General features: G+C 32.0%; 1 protein-coding gene across 2 annotated transcripts; it reads right to left on the minus strand.

Annotated features, from left to right (window-relative positions):
* Positions 1-11364: 11364 nt before the first annotated feature.
* Positions 11365-22548, minus strand: LOC111889293 (uncharacterized). Of its 2 annotated transcripts, none has more exons than XM_023885430.3 (7): positions 21743-22548; positions 17960-18691; positions 17756-17878; positions 12984-13139; positions 12776-12889; positions 12235-12674; positions 11365-12158 (listed from the first exon to the last, which is right to left on the minus strand). In XM_023885430.3, the coding sequence occupies exons 1-7, from the start codon at positions 22167-22169 to the stop codon at positions 11508-11510; spliced, it is 2643 nt and encodes an 880-aa protein (XP_023741198.1). In that variant the 5' UTR covers positions 22170-22548; the 3' UTR covers positions 11365-11507. The 2 variants fall into 2 exon arrangements, with proteins under 2 accessions (XP_023741198.1, XP_023741197.1); XM_023885429.3 differs by having other exon boundaries at positions 17960-18694.
* Between the last annotated feature and the right edge of the window lie 2263 nt (positions 22549-24811).

The following is a 24811-nucleotide window of genomic DNA, read 5'->3' on the forward strand; positions in this document are numbered from 1 at the left end:
TATACAGGTAAAACACCTAAATCTAAGCCTGAAACTCTTCATGTTCTTCGTGTTCTTCATCTCTTGAAGGTGTACGGCCGTACACCTTCATAAGGTGGCTGTACACACCTCAAAAACCCTCCAAAGTGAGAGTTTTGGCCCTCTATCTCTTAGTTGGACTTGGTTTGAGCCTTGAAACACTTAAAAATCGACGTTTGGAGCATAAACGAAGAGTGTACGGCTACACACTCCCGTGTGCAGCCGCACACACACCCTGGCCACACACACCCCTTGTACGGCCGCACAATCCTGTGTGCAACCGCACACACAGCCTGGCCGCACACCATGGCCGTACACACCTTAAAGGTGGCCATACACCACCTCATGCAATCCTTTAGGGCTCTAACACTTAGTACAAGTAGTCCCAAGTTCCTAGAGTGGTTCTCCATCACATTTAGTGGTGAAATACATCCATTTGACTCCTTTATGTGTCATTGCATGTAATTTAGGATCAAATCGTGTTCAAAGCTTCACTTGAACATCCAGCGTTTCGTGTCGATCCTTCATTCAAATCACCCAAGGTGAGTTCATACGCCTACGTTTTTCCGAGTTTTCATGTTTTCATGGGGGAATACAAGCAAAAGTACAAGGAAACTTGTGCTCAAATATATTATTTTGTTTAATATAATTATATTTTCAGTATGCTTTTAAACACGGAAAACAGTTTTACCAACCAATTAAGAAATCAACACGTAGAAATAGTTTTCAAAACTAGAACAATGAACTTGTGAATCATGTAGTAAAATGTATTATTTTATAACCGATTCATGCAAATCATAAACATGATTTTCTGTATTATTACTTGTAAATTTGTTAGGCTAAGTTTGAGACATGTCCTTGGTAACACTCCCACAGAATCAGAGTGTAGGACTAGCACTTGTGACCAGAGTCTCTTGTAGGGAGAGCGTGACTGTTGTGTATAGATCTATACGGGACTGACAATCCCGCACCTCACTGCTAGCTACAATCGGACCGGTAAGTCTGCGGGTGACAAAGTCATTACGGATACAGGTCGTTGCGGGCTATATCCAGTCAGTTATGGTCATGAAACTCAAAACTTAGGTAACAGAGATTTACTTTTGTAATAATGAATCAACTGAACTAACCTCAAAGTAATAACCAATTAATTACTGGAGGTTATTAATAATAATATCTTCAGGACTTAGTTCATCACGGTTTTCTTTTATTTTGTTTTTAAGACTAATATACTTCTCTGGGTGTAACCAGGGTTTTTAAACGAAAACTGCTTTTATCAACACGAGTATGGTAGATACTTGCAAACCTCAGTTTAAAACGGATAATCAACCATCAACCTTTAGGGAAAATATAGGATTTTCCCGGGATAAACCGAATAATCAAAACAGACTGTTTACAAGCAACGTATATTCATATTCATTCCACAACTCCTTGGATTGTACATATCTTGTACGAATCTGGAAGTCATGGAATGAATGGGTTTTCAAACATGCTTTTCATAAGAAAATATAGGATTTTCTTGAGGAACACTTTTCAAAAGGATTCAAAGAACATTTTTCCACCAAAACTAAATGCTTATGAACTCACCAGCTTTATGCTGATATTTTTCAAAACTACCTGTATTCTCAGGGAATTAGTAGACAGGTACTTCCAAGAGTTCAGAGAAGTCGGAGCATTAGAGTCGCGTCTTTACTATTTTACTTTTGATATGAACAAAACTATGCATTAAACAATGTAATCCCTTTTCATATATGTATTCAATGTCTGGTTGTGTTTACTATGCTTGCTATGATACAATTGTTGTGATACTACACATGACGTCAGCCACCCCCGAACGTTTCCGCCGTTCCGGTTTGGGGGTGTGACAATTTTGGCCCTTAAGATTTGAACCTATAATCCAACTTAATAGAAATCAAGTTAACATACATTTCGGGATGGAAATTTGAACCTTTAATACCACTTAAGATAAATCAAACAATACTAAATCATAAAACTCCCTAACATCTAAAATTATGAATATTACCTTAAGATGGGAGAGAGGGTAGAGAGAAAATGACACTTACCGAGAAAAAAAAACAAAGATGATCATTAATGATGTGCCTATATGTCTATGGGCATTCCTTCTGGTGCGTGGTGACATCTGTTCGGTGGTATACTCATTTGAAGATACCTCCATGAAATAAAAAACTTGAGAAAAAAGAATATCAATAATCGATGGAAAATCTAAGTACCAACATCTCTTTGAAATAAAAGAATATCAATAATCGATGTAAAATGCTTATGGGTTCAATGGTTTGTCTTAAATGTCAAATGAAAACTCGAAATGGTTTCATGAGATGGGTTCTAGGGTTTTGGCTGTGGCTGATGGCCATGGAACCGGAGAGCATTTTGAGGAGGCATATTTGGCAAATGATGGTGGGTTGTGGGTAAATTAGGGTTTCGAACAAAGAAGACAGGGGTGTGCAACCAACGAATTTTTGAAGGCTGAACAAAATTAAGACTAATGGTGGGTTTTCTAAGGTGGTGTTGTTAACAGTGAAGCAATATCAGATCTGAGTTCCTGTATGTTGGTGTTTGTTGGTGGTTCAGAGGGGGAGCGGTGACTGAGTCTTGAAGTTCTTCGCTAGAGGTAGTAAATTACCAATGGAGACGAAGGTGTGTGGTGTGATGATTGGGACGATGGCTTATGGTGATGATTAAATACCTAAATCATCCGTAGGTAACAAATCCCCGTTCTTCCTTCCGTATTTATTGTTTTTTTATTTGAATGAGTCTTCCTAAAATTTAGGGATATATCGGAGACGGTATTAGTTTTCTTGACTTTTTCAGATGTTGACCTAATTAAGATATATGATTTTGTAATGCATAAAATGAATGTACATAATGCAGTAACAACTTCAAAACGAGTACCTGCAGTTTCGCCTTTTTGACAAAAGTAGCCCAACTTCGCAAGCTTGAAGAACATGCAGAAATTTTAGAAAACAGTCCCTGCAAGTTTCAGAAAATGACATTATCTACCCGGATTTTGAAAAATCTTGCAACTTTCACCCAAAAAGTCAAAATTTTTCATAAATTGGAAATTTTTGTGGCTTTTTCGTGATTGTTTTTCCGTGCAAGATTTTTGGTGATTCATTTTTGGTACACATCAAGGGGGAGTATCGTGAAGACTATTCCTCGGGCGCTTCTCATCCTTAGTGGGTTTTATAATCATTTTTTGATTATAAAAAAGGGGAGAATGATGGGTATTCGAAGCTTCTTGGGTTTGTCGAATATTCATTTGCGGATTTGAAGACCGGTGTTACTTCGAGGGGGAGTTTGGTCTTGATCGCGCTAGCTCGTTGGAGATTAAAGCCGGGCATCCAATCCTAACTTTGAGGGGGAGAATGTTAGGGTGCAAAGTCATGCTTGGATGTAATGTTTTAGGCTTTCCTCTTTGTATGTGTAAATGGGTTGAGTCTTTCCTATAAATAGGAAGTGAGTGACTCCCATTATGTAAGAGTCCATTTTGGAGTGTTAAACTAGAGAGAGAAATTGTGTACAAACCCATTTGTATATTTTTTTAGATCTAATAAGAGCTTACAAAGATTTATTTACTCCTTGTGTTCTTTAATTTTGTATGATGAATCACTAGATCTTTTCTAATTCCGCACATGGCATCATAATCAACACCACTACAATTGGTATCAGAGCTTGGTTTTCACGATCAACGTGACTTTTGAAGAACGATTCTCGGTTTGGCAATTTTTGTCGCAATTTGATCAATTTTGGTGAGTCTCTCTCTATGATCTCTCGTAATATTTGATTCATGCGTTACGTTCTTGATATTTGATCATTTTGATTCATTGGATCTAGTTCGTTTCAAATCTCATTTGTTGTGATCCAATAATTTTTTGTGTTGATCAAAGCCCAATCCAATTCCAAATCCATATGTTTGATGTGATTCAAAATCTTTTTTTAATACGTTTGTTCGAAGCCCAAATAGTAGACCTGACACTGTTCATGTCCAATTTGAGCCCAAATTGCTAATCATATTAACTGTTCATCTTTGAAATCAAAGCCCAATGTCTCGAGTCTGTTGATCATTCGTCAAATCAAAGTTTGAGATCCATTCCAAGTCAGTTTGTCTATATTCCAATGTCTAAACTGAGTGTTCGTAATCGGAATGAAGTAGATCAACAAAGGTCAAAATATGACTTATTGATCAGAATGAACCAAAGATTGAAAATCAAGATTAGTTAAAAACTCATAATGTTCTTGAAATCAGTTGATGATTGAATCGATTGTCATAATTCATGTCTTACGTCGTAATCGGTGTTCTTGAGTTCCGATTTAGTTTCTGTGTTTCTCAAAATCAACTATTAATTCTTGATTTGTATATCTTGTGAATCGATTGTATTTAAATCTGCTGATTTCTAAAATCGATTATGATCAAGATGTTGATCTTTGATTAAATTGAAAGTAAAAATCGATTTTGGAGATTCTTAAAATTGGAATCGATGATTGATGATTAAAGTTTTGGAGATCGAAATCGGTTTTTGTTTTGGATCGTTAACTGAAATCAAAAGCTTGATTTTGATTTCAATGATCGTATTTGGGCTGATGTTGACGAACTGGACAGTGACGTAGATTTTGGTTGTAATCTTGGGAAAGATTGATGAACAGATGAGTTTTGATTTTAGATTCGCATTTGGGTTGTTGATTTGAAATAAAGATCTGATTGTTCGTATGTGAAGATGATTGATGTCAGACAGATGAATAGATTTGATTTTTGGATCAAGATGCGAATGTTGATGGTTTTTGGAATCGATTGATTGATTTGAAGTCAAGATCGTTTGTTGTTCAGGGTGAATGCGAAATTGTTTTCTTGTAAACGTTCACATCAAACAGGCAAGCAGCTTCAGTTAGAGATTGAAAAGGGTTCGCATTTGATTAAGAATGTTCGCAAATGGTGATATGGTTCGCATCAAAACATGAGTTCGCATTTGGTTGATTGGGGTTAAAAATGCGAAGGTGATTAAGGTTGTAATACTGTTCGCAACTGGGATGTTTATTCGTATTTTGTTTTGGTTTGAAGATGTTCGCATTTGTTTAGAAGGATATACGATGCGAAACTTTTATAAGAAAGATGCGAAAATTGTGCGACTAAAACATGCGAAGGAATAAATGGAATATGCGAAGTTTTTACTGTATAAAAGAGAATTGGGGAAGAAAGCTAATAGTTTCGCATTTGGTCCCTGATCTTTTCACGAAATGACACAATTGGTCCAACTTCGCAAATGAGGTCATAAAATGATGAAATTGCAGAATTTTCAAATCTGGTCCATGCAGTTTTTGCGAATTTACACATTTTACCCAGTTTCGCAAATGGGAGTGTGTTTCGCATATTTGACTGTTTTTGGCGCACCGGGTCACTGCAGAATTTTGAAATTGACAATTTCTACAAATTTTTGAGAAATTTTGTCAAAGGCGATCCGTGAACGAAGCTAAAACTTGAATATTTTTTGGGTTTTTCGGATTGAAGCACAATGTTTATGCCACATGTTAAGGGGGAGTTTTAACATGAAAAATTCTGAATAGAGCACGTTCTTTTTCCTTTGGAGTTTTATAATTAAATTTCGATTATAAAAAGGGAGAGAAGTTTTATATGGAAATTCAAACTTGAATTTTTCATATTACGCGGATTTGAAGACCGAAGTGATCTTGAAGTTTTGAAGCTTACGAAATGATGCAATTGGAAGTTCGGAAGTGATGTATTCGAAATGGGTTTGGAATTATTGAAGATTTTTGGGGTGTGTTTTTATGTGCAACTTTGGGGTGATTATTTGAAGTTAATCATTCGTTGCTGCTTGGATTGTATGGTCTCACATCCTAGAGCCCAAATTGAAGAATCATGGAAGAATTGAAGATTGAAGTTTGTTTCGATATGTGTCACCTTTGAGGCTCGAACCACGTAGTGCTTGGTTTTGGAAGATTTGAAGTGGGTCATTCATTCCTAACTTTGAGGGGGAGAATGTTGGGGTTGCAAAGTTATTCATTCATGACTTTGTAAATGTTTGACTTTTGTAAAACCCACTTGCATGTGGTGCTTTAGCCTTTAGACCGATTTGTTAGAGAGTGAGAGAGAGAGACATGTAAACACCTCTATAAATAGTGGGTTTGTCCACTTGTAGAGGCGTGCTTGAGAGATGTAAAATTGAGTGTGTAAGTGTGTGTTATTTATGTAGTCTAGATCTAGATCCTTTTTGTGTAACACCATATACATTCAATATATCTCTTAAACACCCAAATCACCATGTTCAATTGTGCAAGATTTAATTCCGCATGCCAAACCATGTTCTTTGTCACTACACTTGTACCTCTTAAAATTCAGCCTTTGACCAAATATGCATATTAAGGCATAATATATATATATATATATATATATATATATATATATATATATATATATATATATATATATATATATATATGGAGATTTTGTAAGTTCATAATTGAGCATACATATATTTATACATGAACATGTATGTTCAATTATGAAGATTGATCATTTTTATGTGGTTTTGTGGTTAATATTTGGTTCTATATTTATCTCTCTCTGTCACACACACACACACACACACACACACACACATATATATATATATATATATATATATATATATATATAAAGAGAGAGAGAGAGAGAGAGAGCTAGGTTCAAGTATTCTAATTAATTATTGTGTGAACGTGTGCTACAATTAAATTTTAGATAAATAAAATCATTTAAAAAAAATAATATAAGGGTATTATAGTAATCTTATTATTAGCTAATTATGGTATAATAGAGATATAATAGGATATTAGTTGTATTCCTGATAAAGCGCAAGGAGTACAGATAAATTTAGAACATTCAACATCTCAATGATAACTATGAATAGCCCTAAATCGAAGGGGGTGTTTGCTTTATCTTTTAAAACATCTTTTAGCTTTTAGGAAAAGATAAAAAGCTAAAAGATGTTTGGTAAAAGTAACAGATCTTGTAAAAGCTACTTTTGGATACAAGGAAAATGAGACTTTTTGCAACTTTTCAGAAAATGACTTTTGCCCTCTCAAAAGCTAAGCTAAACACCCCCGAAGTTACATATCCACTGCTTCTTCTTCTTCTTCTACAATTAATCATCAAGATTGAAATTCGAAATATACTTTTCCAATAAATCAACAAGCTTTTCTTTCTCTTATTAAACTAGATTTCTTTCCTTATTCAATCAATATCCACTAATTACAAGCCCTAGCCACTGATACAAAGTTGCTGTCACCATCGTTCGCCCTAAGCACCTTCCTCCCTAATATCTAGCAATCGATCTGCATTGAATCGACGCTCCAGTGATAACGATTACAAACACTAACCACTATTACTAACTCGATAATAACTATTGGGTTGTTGTGGCACGAAAGTGATGGTAGTGAGGTAGTGCAAGGAAACAACAACAACCACGATGGACGGAATTTCGTGAAGGTCATCCCCACATCCTCGTCGACAGCCTGGACCGTTCCATTGTCACTGCAAGTTTAATCGAGGTAATTTATTATTCCCTGTTATGAACTTAAAACACCGACTCTATCATTCTTGATAAGAAAAGCTCCTTCCGGTGAGATTTATTAGAATGAAAAAATGTCCAGTAATTTTTTTGTGGCGTTTTGTATAAGTTATCACTCTAGGAGTACAGATTAAGAAAGCTAAATCAATTAGAATATGTGTTTCTACAGTGATACTTCTCTGTCCAGTCAAATATGGGTTTATGGATGAACTTTATGTGAAGAACATAATCTAATTGGGGGTCAGATTGTTTTTTAAGCATTTTTTGGCTGCCTAGGAGTAAATCCCCAAAACATTTACTATTTCATACATTATTAATTTAAATGATATCATGTTTAATTTGTTTCAATTTTGTTTTTAGAATTTATGCTCTACGTTATGATTAGGAATCACAGAATCTTCATTTTCCATGTTTAATGTTATCATCCCTCGTCTATGTGATGCTTCCTAAACTTCAATTTGATCATTTATGAAGTGTTGGTGCTGAATTCTCTTTGTTGTTTCTTGATCTTTAGTATCAGGTAACTCCTCAATTATTATTAATTTTTGAAATTGTTTTTTGCTTTGTCAGTTCTAGCATATTTTTTATGTTTGCGTCATGTAAATCCCCCAATATCTTTTCAACTCTTGTGTGCTCTTCTTTCAGGTTTTCAATATTTTCTCAAATATTTAGTTAGTATGAGTTCTCTTTAAAGTGTTAAAGTTAAACCAGTTAGGTTGCAACTACTTCATCTTTGTTATGTTTATGCGTGTGTGTACATACATTACTTACATAAATTGTAATGTTTTTTTATGTGTACAGACATTAATTAATCAAGGCTCAAGAAGGTTATGAATTCTTGCTATAAATTCTAAATGGTAAACACAATCTCTCAATGCCACTTTACTATCCAATGTCATAACTACTTTTATATGTGGAAATACATTCATGGCTGATTTTGGAGATGATGAGTACAAACACATTCTTTTTGTAGATGCAGCAACAATTGAAAAGCCGGATTGAAGCCTGGTAAAGAATGGAAAGTAAGCCAACAATATTCATTGAGAGTGGATTAGCAATTTTTCTATCATAATGGATTAACAATATATTCTACGAGAATGGATTATTAGCAATATTCTATCAGAATGTAGAGTGTATTAGTGATTTACTTAAATTTCAATGTTTTTATTTGATTTTTAAACATTCTCAATTTTTTCTTTAAGAATAAATGTAACTTTTAATCATTATTTATCGTATTTTTTCAGAATGAATATAATTTATGTTCATTCTTGTATTTTTTAAGAAAGAATGTAATTTCTGATTCTAAGATATTAAAATTCTTTTCATATATAATATGTATTCATTAAAAATTATTAATATTAGTAATATATTTTCATAGTATTCTGTTGGAATTAAATGGTTTTTTCAAGATAATCATAAACACATCGTTTTAGAATGTTCGAATTAATATATTTATTATCCAAAAAGTTAGATTCTTAAATTTAATTAGAATAAATTATTCCTTAAAATCTGTAATTTTCCTTTTTTAAATTTATGTTAATTGACTAAATTACATTTATAATAAAACTAGATGGTATTTTTCAATTATCTTTAATTCAATAATATGTATTAATCATTTTCTTAAAATAACTAAAAATGATTGGTCCACAATCAATCATACATCCACACAATAGATAGTCATAATATAATTATCTAAGCCTATATATATATATATATATATATATATATATATATATATATATATACACACACACACACACACACACACACACACGTGCATACGAGGCTCTTATATTATAAATATAGTAAACTCATTCTCTTCTTGACTATATTCTTATACTTATTAGATACAAATAACATTTGACACAAAAAAATGTTAGTTAGGCCTTTAAACAAACCAGAAGAATACAAACGATGGTTGTTCATATTGGTTCGTTTAATTTAGCCGAATAAACAAACAAACACGAACGGATAAACATATAAGTTTTCTTATTCATGTTCGTTTGTTTAACAAATTATATTGTTCATGTTCGTTCGTTTATGTTCATGAACATGCTAAATGAACGGAGATAAACAAATATAAGACAAAATTGTAAAAATAGTCCTCGTGGTTGTTAAAATTCAACAATTTTGGTCTTAGAATGTTTGTTGGTGTATCAATGGTCCAATTTCAGATCGTTTTAGAGATTTTGGTCCCTATACACTTGAAAAGACTATTTTACCCCTTATATTTATGATATATATATATATATATATATATATATATATATATATATTATTGTTTTAATTAATTAAAAATAAAAGAAGGGGTCACCCTTATCTTTCTTTCTCTCTATACGACCCACTCCTACCACTGTTCATCCTCTTATACAGATAAATCATCATCAATATATTCCATCACCACCTCCCTCTCCTATCGCCACACTAAATCTAAGTTGCTGCCTTCGGAGATATGATCCTTAGAATGTAGTTACCATTGGAGTGAAGGTTTTCATATCAGAGCTAGGGTTAAGAGTCGAAAACCATGCCCACTTACACCACCACCCCTCTCCTCTAGCCCATTTCTTTCTTAATCTCACCACCAATGAATTTGTTTCCCCTGATCTCCAATACACCTCCTTCTTTATCCACCCTACACATATGAATTTTCTGACAACACCTAAACGTCGCCACTTATTTCCTTCACCTGTATCCGTCCCTACCTCGTCTCTTCTCCTTCTAAAACTTTGACATTTCTATGATGGGGTTACATTAAAGAGGAGGTAGAGATGATGAAGGTGGGTTGGCAGAGCTAAGGTGGGTTGGCAGATGTAAGCAAAGGTTTCAGAATGGAGGTTAATGATCATCGACGACGATGAGGGTCAAATTGATGTCGGTGTCAATGAGGTTCATATTGATGTCGGTGGTCTGGTGTTGGCAGCGGTCAGATCTTGAAACGTTGGCTGCTCCATGTGAGGGTTTTTTGGGGATGAAGAACATAACAACAGGTGGAGAGGGGTGATTGCATACGGGAGGATAAAAGGGGCGATTGGTTTTTTAATTAGAATAATTAGATAATAAATGAATGAAATTAAAAAAGAATTATTTAAGGGTAATTTGTCATTTTAGGTGGAGTATGGACCAATACCACAAATAAATGGCAACCATAGGGACCAAAATCACTAAAAAGATCTGAAATTTGACCACTGATGCACCACCAAACGTTTTTGGATCAAAATCGTAGAATTTTAACAACTGCATGGATCGTTTTTGCAATTTTGTCCAAATATAATTGAACATACATGCACATTAAGAAATGTATAATTATATAGTAATGCAATCAAACATAATTGAACATAAAATAAACCTAAATGAACAAACATAAATAAACGTAAACGAATAACATATTTGAACGAACTAGACCATCGTTCATGTTCATTCATTTAACTAAACAAACCAGAATTTATGTTCATGTTTGTTCATTTATAGAATAAGCGAACATAAACAAACATTCCACCGAACCGTTCATGAACTGTTCATTAAACGTTCGGTTTGTTTACAGCGCTAATGTTAGTAACAGAGAAAATAACTAATAGTTTATATAAGTACTATAATATAAGTCACCCGATTAGCTAGGAGTGTTAAAATTAGGAAAAACCATATACCTTTTTAAAAAGGGTCCTAAAACCGTTGAACAGATAAATATTGAACATTAAAAGTTATTTCAGACTTGGATACTCTAGCACATGAAAAAAGAAAAACTCATCACAATAAATTCAAGAGGTTGAAGGCATGTGTAAAATATGACAACACCTATATTAAACTTCAATGTAATTTTTGTTCTCACTATGAATATGAAATAATTTATGATTGTTTTACACAACATATATTTGGGAAAATGCAGAAACATACGTAATTTCAAGATGTGGACTCATTTCACTTGCCAAAAAACAGGCGGATGTCATCAGGATTAAATCTATGGCTGTTTTTGTTGGTTTGCTTTTCGAAGATGTGCCCGTATGTAGACCGAAAGAGATCTACAATCAGGGGGATTTGAAGAGTAGCAAAAGATGAAATCGGGAGGAAAGCTAATACACCTATCGGAGCAAGCATCCATAGCTTTTTATGACAAAATACAAGGAACAAGGTCGTGCTGAAGGCCACAGTCATGGCAGTTGTTGATATCATTAAGGCGCAAAGGCCAATAATCAATCGTCTTGGTAAACTGACCAAAAAATCTTGCTCAGAAAAACGTCCTGTGAGGATGGACTGGAACATTAGTAATGCTGTAGTGGATGCAAATAGTGAGATTGCATCTGATACAGCAAAGATCGTGAAGGTAATGTCTTTTGTAAACACAGGGATGCCTGTGTCTTGCTTGCTTCCACCTGGTACTGTGATTGCTGCTGCAAATACGATTGTGGTAATCAGTGCTGCAGTGATGCTGCATGATTCTGCTACTGTTTTCATCCACTTCTCTCCTTCCTTCACCAAATTTTCGTGTTCCTTAGTGAATACCATATCTGGTGTCTCCATAAAAATGTTTTCTTTGGTAATGTATGCTGGAAAAACGAGTTGCGCCACTTCCTATAAAATTAATTTAGCTCATTTATGCCATTAACAACATAAATAATAACTCCCTAAAATTTGATTGAGGATGTACCTCACGCCATTGAAGCTCTCTTTGTAGTTGTAACGCTGCACCAGTTCTAAGTTTTAGTTTATGGGAAGGAGCTAATCTTCCAACCAAGTGCAACATATTGTTCTTAGAAGAATCTTCCATCATTCTATAAACACTCTTTCGCTCCCCAAGGATATCGATAAGGTTGTAGATTTTTTCTGAACGATGTATTACCGCTAACTGGATGATGTCATACCCACTTTTATCTTTGTATCGAATTGCTCCGGGCGATCTCATTAAAATCTCATCAACAACCTCATAAGCATCTTGACGTGCTGCTTCAAGAACTGGTCTGGCGTATAAGCGAGGATGATCTGTATCAGGGAGCTCTAACTTGTCTATTTTAGCGCATACCAGTTTTAGAACTTCTTTTGCTTCTTCCCATTCCTTCTTTTTCTTCTCGATATGCTTAATGGGTGCAACTAAAATTTAGATAAAAATCAGTTAAAAAATATCAAATTTATAGCATAAATTATATCTCAAACTCATTCGGCATAAGTGGATTAACTCCATATACTCTTACCTAGTCTTTTTGAAAACTTCCACAACGAAAAATAATACATAGAGAATGTAAAATAAACCATCGTCACGAGTAGGAGAATAAAGTTTAAGATCCAAAATAGCGCCAATAATGGAACTACAAAAGCACAAATGTTTATTAGGGAATTACGATTCTGAATTTAAATATATAATTAGTTCTTGAATTGTATATACATGTTGTCAATACTCACCCATTATTAAGATCAGTGCTACCAGTTGCAAAATATTCATAATAATGTTGTCAGGCATACCCCAGATGATTTCCATTAGGACATCGTAGAATTCTACTAATACATAAAACAAATCCTTAGCTCTCTTGACTATCCTTTCATAATTATCCTGCGGACCTGAAAGAGAAAAACCATATTCAATTAAACATGCTTCTTTATAAGGAAAGTGAAACATTGTAGAACGTATAAACTAGATATAATTGTATTAGAATAATATAGTAGCTGGATGGTAGTTAGTGTTAGTAATACGTCAGTTAGTAAATTTTGAAAGTTAAACGTATAAATATATTGAAAATTAAATTGATTCTTACTCTATCCTCCTATCTATTCATTGATTGGTAAGTGCAATCCATTACTTCTCATTGCTCATCTTATACTTTAATTATGACAATCTCATAATCTAGTGAGTAGGAGGAAAGTGAGTAGACTTTGTATCGCGGTGTGTGTATATATATATATATATATATATATATATATATATATATATATATATATATATATATATATATATATATATATATATATAAAATGGTTGAGAATCAATGAAAAAAATCTAGATCACACATTTTTGTCATTGCTACTTAATCGTTGTGTTGTACCGACACGACGAAAATTGTAATATTCATATATGAATAAGCACTGCCACCACCTCCTTTTTCCTCCACCACCTCCCTTACCTCCACAACTACCACCGTCACCATCACCACTACTACCACCTCCGTCACCAACCACCATCACTATTGACACCTCCTGCACCTCTACTACCGCCACCTCTACAAACACCACCGCCTCCCCACCAACTAACATAATTGTATACAAATAATCACATGTGAATACATAATATATGAATATGAATAATCATATATGAACAAATCATGTACGAATAATCATTTGTTGAATATACCACACAATATTCATAAATGCATATGCTTAAATTTAAGTTCACTTATGAATATTACATATACCATCACGCTGGTATGCTTGAGCGCTTAAGTGACCCAAATTCATTTTTGCGTTGTTAACCTTTTTTTATTCTTAAATGAACTTTATATATATATATATATATATATATATATATATATATATATATATATATATATATATATATATATATATATATATATATGTATGTATGTATATTCTCATAATAATGTTAGTTTAAAATGATAAAGTTTTACATTTACACTAATACATGGTATCAGAGTATGTGGTTCATGGTTAAAGAGGGCCTATATCATGCGAATAAAAATGATCATTAGCAGAAATAGGTGATTAAATGAACTAAGTTTAGATTGATATTCTAGTTGAAAAGATATCGTAAAAGTAGGTCTTTGCTTTTAATTCTGGTAATTGTGTGATTGATGAAAAGATTCTGACAACAGTTAGGATGATATGATTTTTTGGAACGTGATGTAAATAATGTGATATATGTAGAAACGTAGGCTATGAGAATTTAATAGCCACATGTTGTATATGCATTGATGGCAATCTACATAAATACTGCATGAAGAAAATGATAGATCAAGTTCCCAAAGAGGATTAGTTCAAGTTGAGTTGATAAAAGTAGGCTAGAAAGTCTTCATCTTATAAAAATAAAGCTAAGCAAGAGAAACGTAAGCAATTTTTGTGAAGTCAAAAGCTTTAATGTTAAGGAGGAAATCCTAAAATTTGAAGAAGAAAAACAAGTGTTATTAAATAATTTTGATATCTAGAGAGTTTAGTCAATGCATGATGTTGGAATTGACTAATCAGTTAGATATTTGAAGTTAAAGGTAGTTATTATTGGAGGGAGATGTTGTTATTTCCAACCGCCAAATAAAAATTTGTAATGGTTAGGAAGAAGGGTTGTTATTTTCTCTCTCTCTCTCTCTCTCTCTCTCTCTCTCTCTCTCTCTATATATATATATATATATATATATATATATATATATATATATATATATATATATATATAGACACACTCACTCTCCCTCTCTTTCTTTCTCTCTCTCTCTCTCTCTCTCGTATGGAGTTGGTTAGTAAAAGATTCTGTTAGTTCTTTGTGAAAACTATTTTCTTTGTTTTTCATTATTATAGTAACTTTCATGTAGAATGATGAAGCTTTATACTAACCCTAATAAATGGTATCAAAACTTGTGCTGCATGGTTAAAAGTGGGCCTATATCAAGTGGACAAGAACTATCACCGACAAAAATAGGTGATCAGATGGAAGCAGTTTAGATTGATAACCGAGTTCAAAAGAACTCGAAAATGTGAAGCTTTATTTTTATTGTTGGTAAGTGTGTGGTTCTAGATCCATACAAAATTCTTCAAGCAAATGGTTATGATGATTTACATGTTGTGGAACATGATGTCAAAATATGTGATATATGTGAAAACATAGGCCATGAGAATTTACTTGCTATATGTCATAGATGCATTGATGGAACTGAACACATTTAATTAATAAATAAAATGATCGATCTAGTTCCCACTGGTAATTGGTTTATGAGATGAATGCAAATTGGGTGAAGCCTCTAACCGCCAACTTGGTTGTACAATGGTTTAAGCGGAACCAGTCAAGAAATGGGCCAAAAATTATTCATCTTCAAAGTAGGGTAAGAATGAGTAAGAAAAGGAATTCAATGTGAGGTTGAAAGCTTTAAAGGCGAAAAAGACAATCCCAAAATCTAAGGAAGAATAATAATTTTTGGAGAGACTTATATTAATTCTTTTGATGTCTAGAGGGTTTAATATGTGGATGATGTTGGAATTGATTAATCGACGGATGATATTGGATGAACCAACAACAAGACACGTGCCATTGAAAGATATTCCCACCAGTCTCATATGTATGAAATTTGTGGTAAACGAACCAAGAGGGTTACCATTAGAGCACGTTTTAAGGAAGAAACTTGTGAGAATAATAGAGGTGGGGCTTTATGATGTTGTAGGTCTGGTTGAAGTCTAGCTTAAGGGGAATTTTGACAAATATTCATGAACTTTTTGTAGATTGGTTGTAGTTATACAAGTTATAACAAGTGGAGAGTTTGACAAATTATTGGTTCTAGCAACCTACTTTAAAAACTTGGTTATGTATTTGCTATGTAATATATATATATATATATATATATATATATATATATATATATATATATATATATATATATATATATATATATATAAAGCGATTTTTGGAAAATCTTGAATTTCAACCCAAGCCTACTTATGTAATGATTATTCATTCAATTTACATTAGTGATTATATAACATTCCATTGAGCCTTTATTTCTTTGTTAAATTTGGATTGACAGGTTGAAATGTTTGAAAGAAAAGTTTTAGGGGCTATCATGTTTGATGTAATGATGGAGAAGGTGTACAAATCGATAATCAACAAATCAGCTACAAGTTCGTTGTGGATGATCATCTATTGTGCGGACAATGTTATTCTGTGAGAATGATTAAAAAAGTTGTTTTTTTTATTATGAATACATTCAACCTCATATATCTATTGTCACTAATTAAATCATTTATAAGGGTATTTTGGAATTTTTTTCCTATTATTCTCATTCTGTAAGAATGTTTTCAATATAATCGTATTCTATAACAACACGAAAGAGTGAATAACGATGCATATGAACAAGAATTGATGATAATTATTGAGAATTCATGATAATGACAGTGATTATGTGAGGTTGAATGTATTGATATTACCAAATAACCTATTTTCTTAGTCATTTTTGCAGAATAATATTAATTGCCCATACATGGCTAGGTTATAATGTGAATACATAACTATTGTTCGGACGTGTGGACAATTTTATTCTATGAGAATTACTAAAAAAATAAGTTGTTTGTATTAAAAAATCATATAAATGCATTAAAAAATACTTAGAACATATATATATATATATATATATATATATATATATATATATATATATATATAAAAGTTGTTTTTATAAAAAAATTCAAAAAAAAGTTTTGTGGTCTCTAACTATTTTTTTTATTTTTATTTTTAGGGTTTTTTGTTTTCCATATAACCTAAACCTATATATATAGGTTCATGTGAGACGACCTAATTTTGTAAAACCATGAGACGCAATCCTAGTCACTCATTTAGTAGATAAAACAAAATTCATTTTTAAAATACAAAATAATTAAAAAATTTCGATTTTTTTTTTCAATATTATTTTCGGAATATATATTTTCTAAATAAAAAAAATACCAAAAAAAAAACAAATACAAAAAAGAAAATACATTTTTTACATATTTTAGTAGAATATTTAGAATATTCTACATATCTGACAAATCTAGTAGAATATTCTAAACATTTTAAAAATCATATTAGAAATGTAGAGTATAATATTCTATTAGAATATATTTCACGTATACCGTTTTTTTTTAATTTTTAAAAAGTTTTTTGAAGTAAATAAAGTTCCGAAAATAATAATTAAAAGAAGAATTTTTAGATTTTTCATTTTATTTTGCGTTTTAAAATTATTTTTAAATTTGGTTTTACGGTCTCATAAAATTAGCATGGTCTCAAATGAACCTGAACATATATATATATATATATATATATATATATATATATATATATATATATATATATATATATATATATATATATATATATATATATATATATATATATATATATATATATATATATATATATATATATATATATATATAACAAACTTAAAAACGAATGACAAAAAGAAACTATCTCTAGGATATTACAAACTTACTTGGATATATAAGTGTTTCCCAATAGTCTAGCTCACTTGGAAAGGTCTTAGCTATTGCCATCAGGACATGATCGTTCTCCACAGCAAATTTAGGATACTTATTGATTAAATACGTTGCTAAATCTGCAGGCATATTCAGACGACTATAATCAAATATGCATGTTTTATTGTCATCGTAAATATGTGATTTTTTTGGCTACTCACCATATTCCTTTGCAGAAACAGCGTTAACAAGAAGGTCGACGCCTTTTGTTACACCTAAACGAGATGACTTTTTCTTAGTTTTTTCATATTCGTTGGCGGCTTTCAACAAGTATTCAATGGTATCAAGATGCATATTTTCATATGCTTTATCCAAAGGTGTTTCACCTCTATTGTCTGATATTTCCAACAAACGTTTTTCTTTTCTCATTAAGAGATCTGCCCCACGTGTGTTACCAACGATTGCAGCGATGTGAAGGGCTGTGCTTCCATCATCATTTTTCATGGTAGGTAAATCTTCACCTTTCAGGAATGATAACATCTCATTGACAAAAGAGTTGTGACCGATCCCAACTGCTATATGAAGCATCGTGTTTCCATCACTGTTGATTGCCTCTTTGATTACGTTCTTGTCTTCTTTTATTATGGATTCCACTTCACCCCAACTCCCTTCCGTAATAGCTTGACGTAAATTTTTGTTGCGTAGGATCTTTTTGGCTTCTGTTTTTGGGTCTTCTTCACGTTTGTTTTCTGTTTTTTGGTCTTCACCTTTTCTTTCTGTTAATTGCCTCGGTAAAATCTGACCCATTATCTTCTTTTTATAGTTTGCTACTTTGCCCTTGATTTTCGTTTTCATAGATGTCGACACTGCTGTGTCTTCTGTTTCTTCTGTTGTTCTTTTTATGGGAACCTCGTCTTCATCTTCATCTTGATCTTCAGTCTCTGTTTCTGTTTCTGCTAAAAACATATATATTTCTTCTGTTATTATTTCGAATTAAACTTTATCTATGTCTTTTGTTTCCGGTTTCCCTTCTAGTTTCGTTTGAAATAAATATATATGGTTATTTTTTTAAATGAAATTTTCTAACATGTGCTAACATGTGCCTAAGGTACGCCTACAAACATTAACTAGTGATAAATATTATTATAATTAAATATAGTTTTTAAAATTAGTATATATATATATATATATATATATATATATATATATATATATATATATATATATATATATATATATATATATATATATATATATATATATATATATATATATATATATGCCCTCGACCAAAATTTTCTTTTTGAATCTCAATTAAATGACTATGTATGTAATCATAAGAACCTTCCTTAAACATATTTAATTATAGGAGTTCTACAAAAACGGTAAGGAATTGAAGTTACTAATTTAACTCATGATAAGAATTAGATAAATTAGACAAAATTTTAAGAAAAGTCCTTGTGGTATGTCCAAAAATGTTATTTTGGTCCAAACAAGTTTGGACTAGCATTAATAGTCCAAAAGTTTTCATTTTGCTGCGGTTTTGGTCCAAAACTGTTTGAAAAATCTAAATTAACGAATTTGCCCTTTTCTATTTGTTTTTTTACTTTTCTTTTTGTTATTAAATTATTTTCTAACTAAAAAGATATAAAAAATAAAAAGAAAATATTTCTCGCTCTCTCTCTCTCTCTCTCTCTCTCTCTCATGTGATTGTGTTCTTCCCAAAAACACACATACACACATACTGATTTCGATCAAGACCATTTTGATTGAATCATTTACGAAACTATCTATTCATCTCATCCATCTAAATTGAATCATCAATCAAACCATTTCGATCAACCTTCACACCTTTGATAAACAAATCCAGTTCAACCAAATCGAAATCTAATTCAAGAAAATTCGAAACTCGTCAAGTAATTACCTCCGAAATTAACCAAACCTTCATGATTCTTGTAGAGAACATTTATCAGAGTCGACTTGTTTAGTGTCTTCCAAGAAAGGATTCTTTTCCATTTTTATACAACAACATTCTCATTCATGTTTCTTCCCTTAAAGGTTCTATATCACGTGCCTTTTAAAATCCTCGGAGACGAAGTAAGAGGTTGTTTAGAAACGAAATACTTGTTTGAGTCTGGAAACCTTCGAATATTAAGAAGAAATAAGGAAACCTTCATATCTCACTCAAGTTCCTTGTAGATGAAACTTTCCTTCACATCTTCTTTGATTTGCCCATTTTAGATGAATATTTAGAAATTAGGTTAGATTTTCCAGATAAAGGTGAAGAAATCTTGATCAAAATAGAAATTTGGGTTTGATTGGGGAAGAAAGAGAGGGATGAAGGAAGGAGGTAGGGGAGGTGGCGATAGGGTGGTTTACAGTGACGTGAAAGAGGGTGATCAACAAGAAATCAAGAACAGAAGTGAGGAGCTGTGGATGTTTACTGTGACGCTACCTCACTTGTGGTTGTGGGTGGCAATTTGGTGGCTGCGGGCGGCGATCGATAATGATGAACTTGTCTTCTTAGGAACATATTGTGCTTCATCAAGATGGTTACTGGAGTAATGGAGCTTCATCAGTATGTGTGTATGTGTGTTTTGGGGAAGAGCACAATCACGTAAAAAAGAGAGAGAGAGAGAGAGAGAGAGAGAGAGAGAGAGAGAGAGAGAGAGAGAGAGAGAGAGAGAGAGAGAGAGAGAGAGATTTTTATTTTGTTTTATTGTTTTAGTTAGAAAATAATTTAATAACAAAAAGAAAAGCAAAAACAAATGGAAACGGCTAAATTCGTCATTTTTAAATTTTTTAAACTGTTTTGGACCAAAACCGCAACAAAATGAAAACTTTTGGACTGGGATGCAAGTCCAAGCCAAAAGTAACATTTTTGGACATACCACATGGACATTTCTTGCAATTTTGTCGATAAATTAACATGTTTAAGGAAACAACTTTAGATGACTCCCTTTATTATTATCTATTTAGTTGTAAAATAAGATATTCTTTTTGGTAAAGGTATCATATAGATCATGTTAAAGCATCACCTTAGTGCTAAGACTAGTTTAATTATACTTTTTAAGATAGAATTACAAATTTTATATGTACTTTATACGAAATCCCAAGCAGACATGTTGTAGTTAGTTGTTTCAGTTGGACTTAATATTAATATGCAAATATATTAAGTCTACGTGATTGAAAATGTAAAATGGTAAGCATAGCCCTACATCAATATAAATCAAAACCAATAGAACAGCAAACTTATAGAAGTATGCAAGTTGTGTTTATAAAAGATGATGCAAGTGTGATTAAAAGCATGATTCATTATGCACGCGATAAGTGGATGTATACATTTACTTGTAAGAATAGTTAGTCAAAGGTTCATATATATATATATATATATATATATATATATATATATATATATATATATATATATATATATATATATATATATATATATATATATATATATATATATATATATATATATATATATATATATATATATATATATATATATATATATATATATATATATATATAATGAGTTCTATGGAAAACAAATAACTAGGACAACATCTACCGGAACCAATAATCAAATGACACGTATCCATTTCTTTCTTCACAAGTAATGTATTGTGGAAGTTATCGTGGAAGTGATGTGTTGTATATGGACCAAGTAAGTGAATATTAATAGATGCTATTAATACATATAATTAAGGTTTACATTTATTCATACAGGAGAAGTAATTAACTAGTATTCATATTTTCATTATAATGTTCAACAAACTTGACAACTACTAAAATTTTGTTTATCTAACAAGATACTAAAGTGCTTCGTAAGTTGTATATCGAACATGTGCACCAAATTGATCATGGTGTGGAAATTGTAATTTTAAAAGCCAATCCATGCATGTGAAACAACCTATCAAACTATACGTTCATATTAAGCAGGGCTGATTGTTAAAAATGTTGCGAATTTGAGTTTAGAATTAATAGCCAGAGAATACCTTTTTGAGGACTTATTATAGTGGGATCATAGAAGTAACTTAGTTTGTTCCAAACATCTTTGGCTGAATCAAGATCGACAACAATGTCAAGTAGCTCTTTGCTAATTGAACCGAAAATCCATCCTTTTACAAGGCTGTCAAATCGGTTCTTGAGGTCTGGGCTCAAAGCTCCTGGTTCATATACAATGGCGTGCACATTGTAACTCTTCAGGAGGCAACACATCTGCTTCTCCCATAGACGGTAATTGTGCTCACTGGAAAGTTTCACAGAAATGAAGTTAGAAACATTTGCATTTAATGCATATAAGTACTCGTAGTCTTGTATTTGTGATCGTGAAGAAGCATCAAAAGAAGAAGAAGAAGGAGGAGGAGGAGGAGGAGGAGGAGGTGGAGGAGGAGGAGGAGGATGATTTGATGGGCTTTCCATTTGAATGGAGAAGAGGTATGTGTGGGTTGCATGTTGATGAAATTCGTCTTCATGGTTTATATATAGTGCGTATAGCAGGGTTAAATATTATATTCGATACGTGAATTAATTAGTCTCGGCTTTATCTTTTTTTTTTCTTTCACTTTTTTTTTTTTTCTAAAGATATTCCTACGTACGTACATAAACAGAGGAGGGCATTACTAATTAATTTGTTTAATTTTATTTTTTTTACAACGGCAGAGCATATACCGGTCAAAAAATAGACCCAGCAGGGAATTAGAGACAGAATATAATGTTTACCCCCACTTTACAGTCTACTAAGCTGCACCAGTCCATCTAATAATCCAGGAAAGTAATCGCTAATTAGCACCAATAAATACTATATCTAAGAGCATCCATATTCCATTCAACTCATGGACAGTTGAATAGGATGCTAAGTAGAGAATGTATATTTTCAAATCAATTCTTAAAAAGACAATTAATAAATTTGCATTAGAAATCCATCCATTCAACTGTCAATGAACATTGAATTCTATACTCTCTCTTGTATATTATATTGAAATATATTAATTGTAGATGCCCTAACATACCAAGATAGAACAACTATTTTATTTTTTTATTCTTTTATTTTTCTTTTAAGGGGAGGGACATATGGTTTCTCACACCAAGATATCTAAGATATCTTCGATGTATTCCATAGTATTCGCATTAGGTCCACTCCACTTTATCTTTTTTCACTCACTCTTTTCTTTTGTTCATGAACGTGAATAACGATGGGTATTCATTTTTATATTTAAAAACAAAACTGTAAACTTGGTTGTGTGGTTTGTAAAAAATAGAGTCTAACAGATTTTGAACATGCGTGAAGATCCAAAATAAAACAAATTATATATCTTGCTTTTGTTCCTGAAATAGTTAAAAATATAATTTTTTCCATTTTAATATATATATATATATATATATATATATATATATATATATATATATATATATATATATATATATATATATATATATATATATATATATATATATATATATATAGTTAGGTTCATATGAGACGGCCTAATTTTGTGAGACCGTAAGACGCATTTTTTTTTTTTAATTAATTCAAGTTCCGAAAATAATATTTAAAAAAAGAATTTTTGGATTTTTCCATTTATTTTGCATTTTAAAATTATTTTTAGAATATATACAGTGTAATATTCTATTAGAATATTTCAAGTATTTAAAAAAAAAAAACGAGATTATTTTTTATTTTTATGTTTTTTAGTTAATTCAAGTTCCGAAAATAATATTTAAAAAATGAATTTTTGGATTATTCCATTTATTTTGCATTTTAAAATTATTTTTAAATTTGGTCTCACGATCTCACAAAATTATAATGATCTCAAATGAACCTGAACCTATATATATATATATATATATATATATATATATATATATATATATATATATATATATATATATATATATATATACACTTACTTTAGAGATTAAATAGTTTAAAAAAAGTCTCTCTCTCTTTCTCTCTCTCTAACGCATCAGGCAAAAAAAAAAAATAATAACACCCCACCCAGCACACCCCAATCTTCTTCTTCCTCATTTGTCGTGTAACTTAATCTACACATATAAACATACTCAAATTTGAAACACACCCGCGACTAGGCGTGGGCAAAAAAACCGGTTCACAAACCGAACTGGTCATTTAACCGAAAACCAGTTCATCCCCGAACCGGTTCACCAATGAACCGAACTGTCAAAAAACCGAACCGTCGGTTTATACCAATTCGCATTTCCAACCGCTGGGACCGGTTTCAAACTGGTTTACTACGAACCGGTTTATAGAATCGGTTTTGAACCGGTTTTTTGAGTTTAAGATTTATGTCCGTTTTTTGTCATATACTAATGGCTATATAGCCGTTTAAGGCTGTTACACACTCGTTTTTGGATCCCATTTGCCCATATTCGCCAATACTTGATAGTATAAATAGCTATTAGATGTTTTGGGTTAACCAAACCTCAAAAACCTCTCTTAGATAAAAAAAACACTCTCAAGTTAAGCAATGGATTCGGCTTCGGTTGGTTTTGGAGATTCATCAAAGAATCTTACCGTTGTTAGCATCAAAGAAACAAATAGAAATTCGGCTATTTAGGGCAATTTTGATTTGTATGTAATGTCGAGCGGTCCAAGAAAAGCGCGATACAAGAAATGTGGTGCTTTTTTTCAATGAAGATGGGAATTCGACATTGAAAACTCATATGACTAATAGATGCCCCGCGGTGAAATTTGGGCCGATACATAATCAAACAATGGCGAATGATACAACATTGTGGAGTTACGATTTGGCTAAAGTTTTGGATAGGATGGCGAAGTTCGTGACTCAAGAATGCTTGCCTTTTGACCACTGCGACAACAAACGATTGACTTCACTCATCCAAGATACTCTCCAACCACGATATTGCCATGTGAGTCCTACTTCTATTAGACGTGCTTGTATTGAAATGTGGAAACTTGCAAAAATTGAAATGATTTTAGGATTTCAATCTTTTGAAACCGATTTGAATTTAACTTTTGATGTTTGGACGGTTCTTCCCGGTTCACTGGATGCGTACCTTTGTGTTACCGCTCATTGGATTAA

This window comes from Lactuca sativa, chromosome 7, assembly GCF_002870075.4.
Source record: "Lactuca sativa cultivar Salinas chromosome 7, Lsat_Salinas_v11, whole genome shotgun sequence".
NCBI lineage: Eukaryota > Viridiplantae > Streptophyta > Magnoliopsida > Asterales > Asteraceae > Lactuca > Lactuca sativa.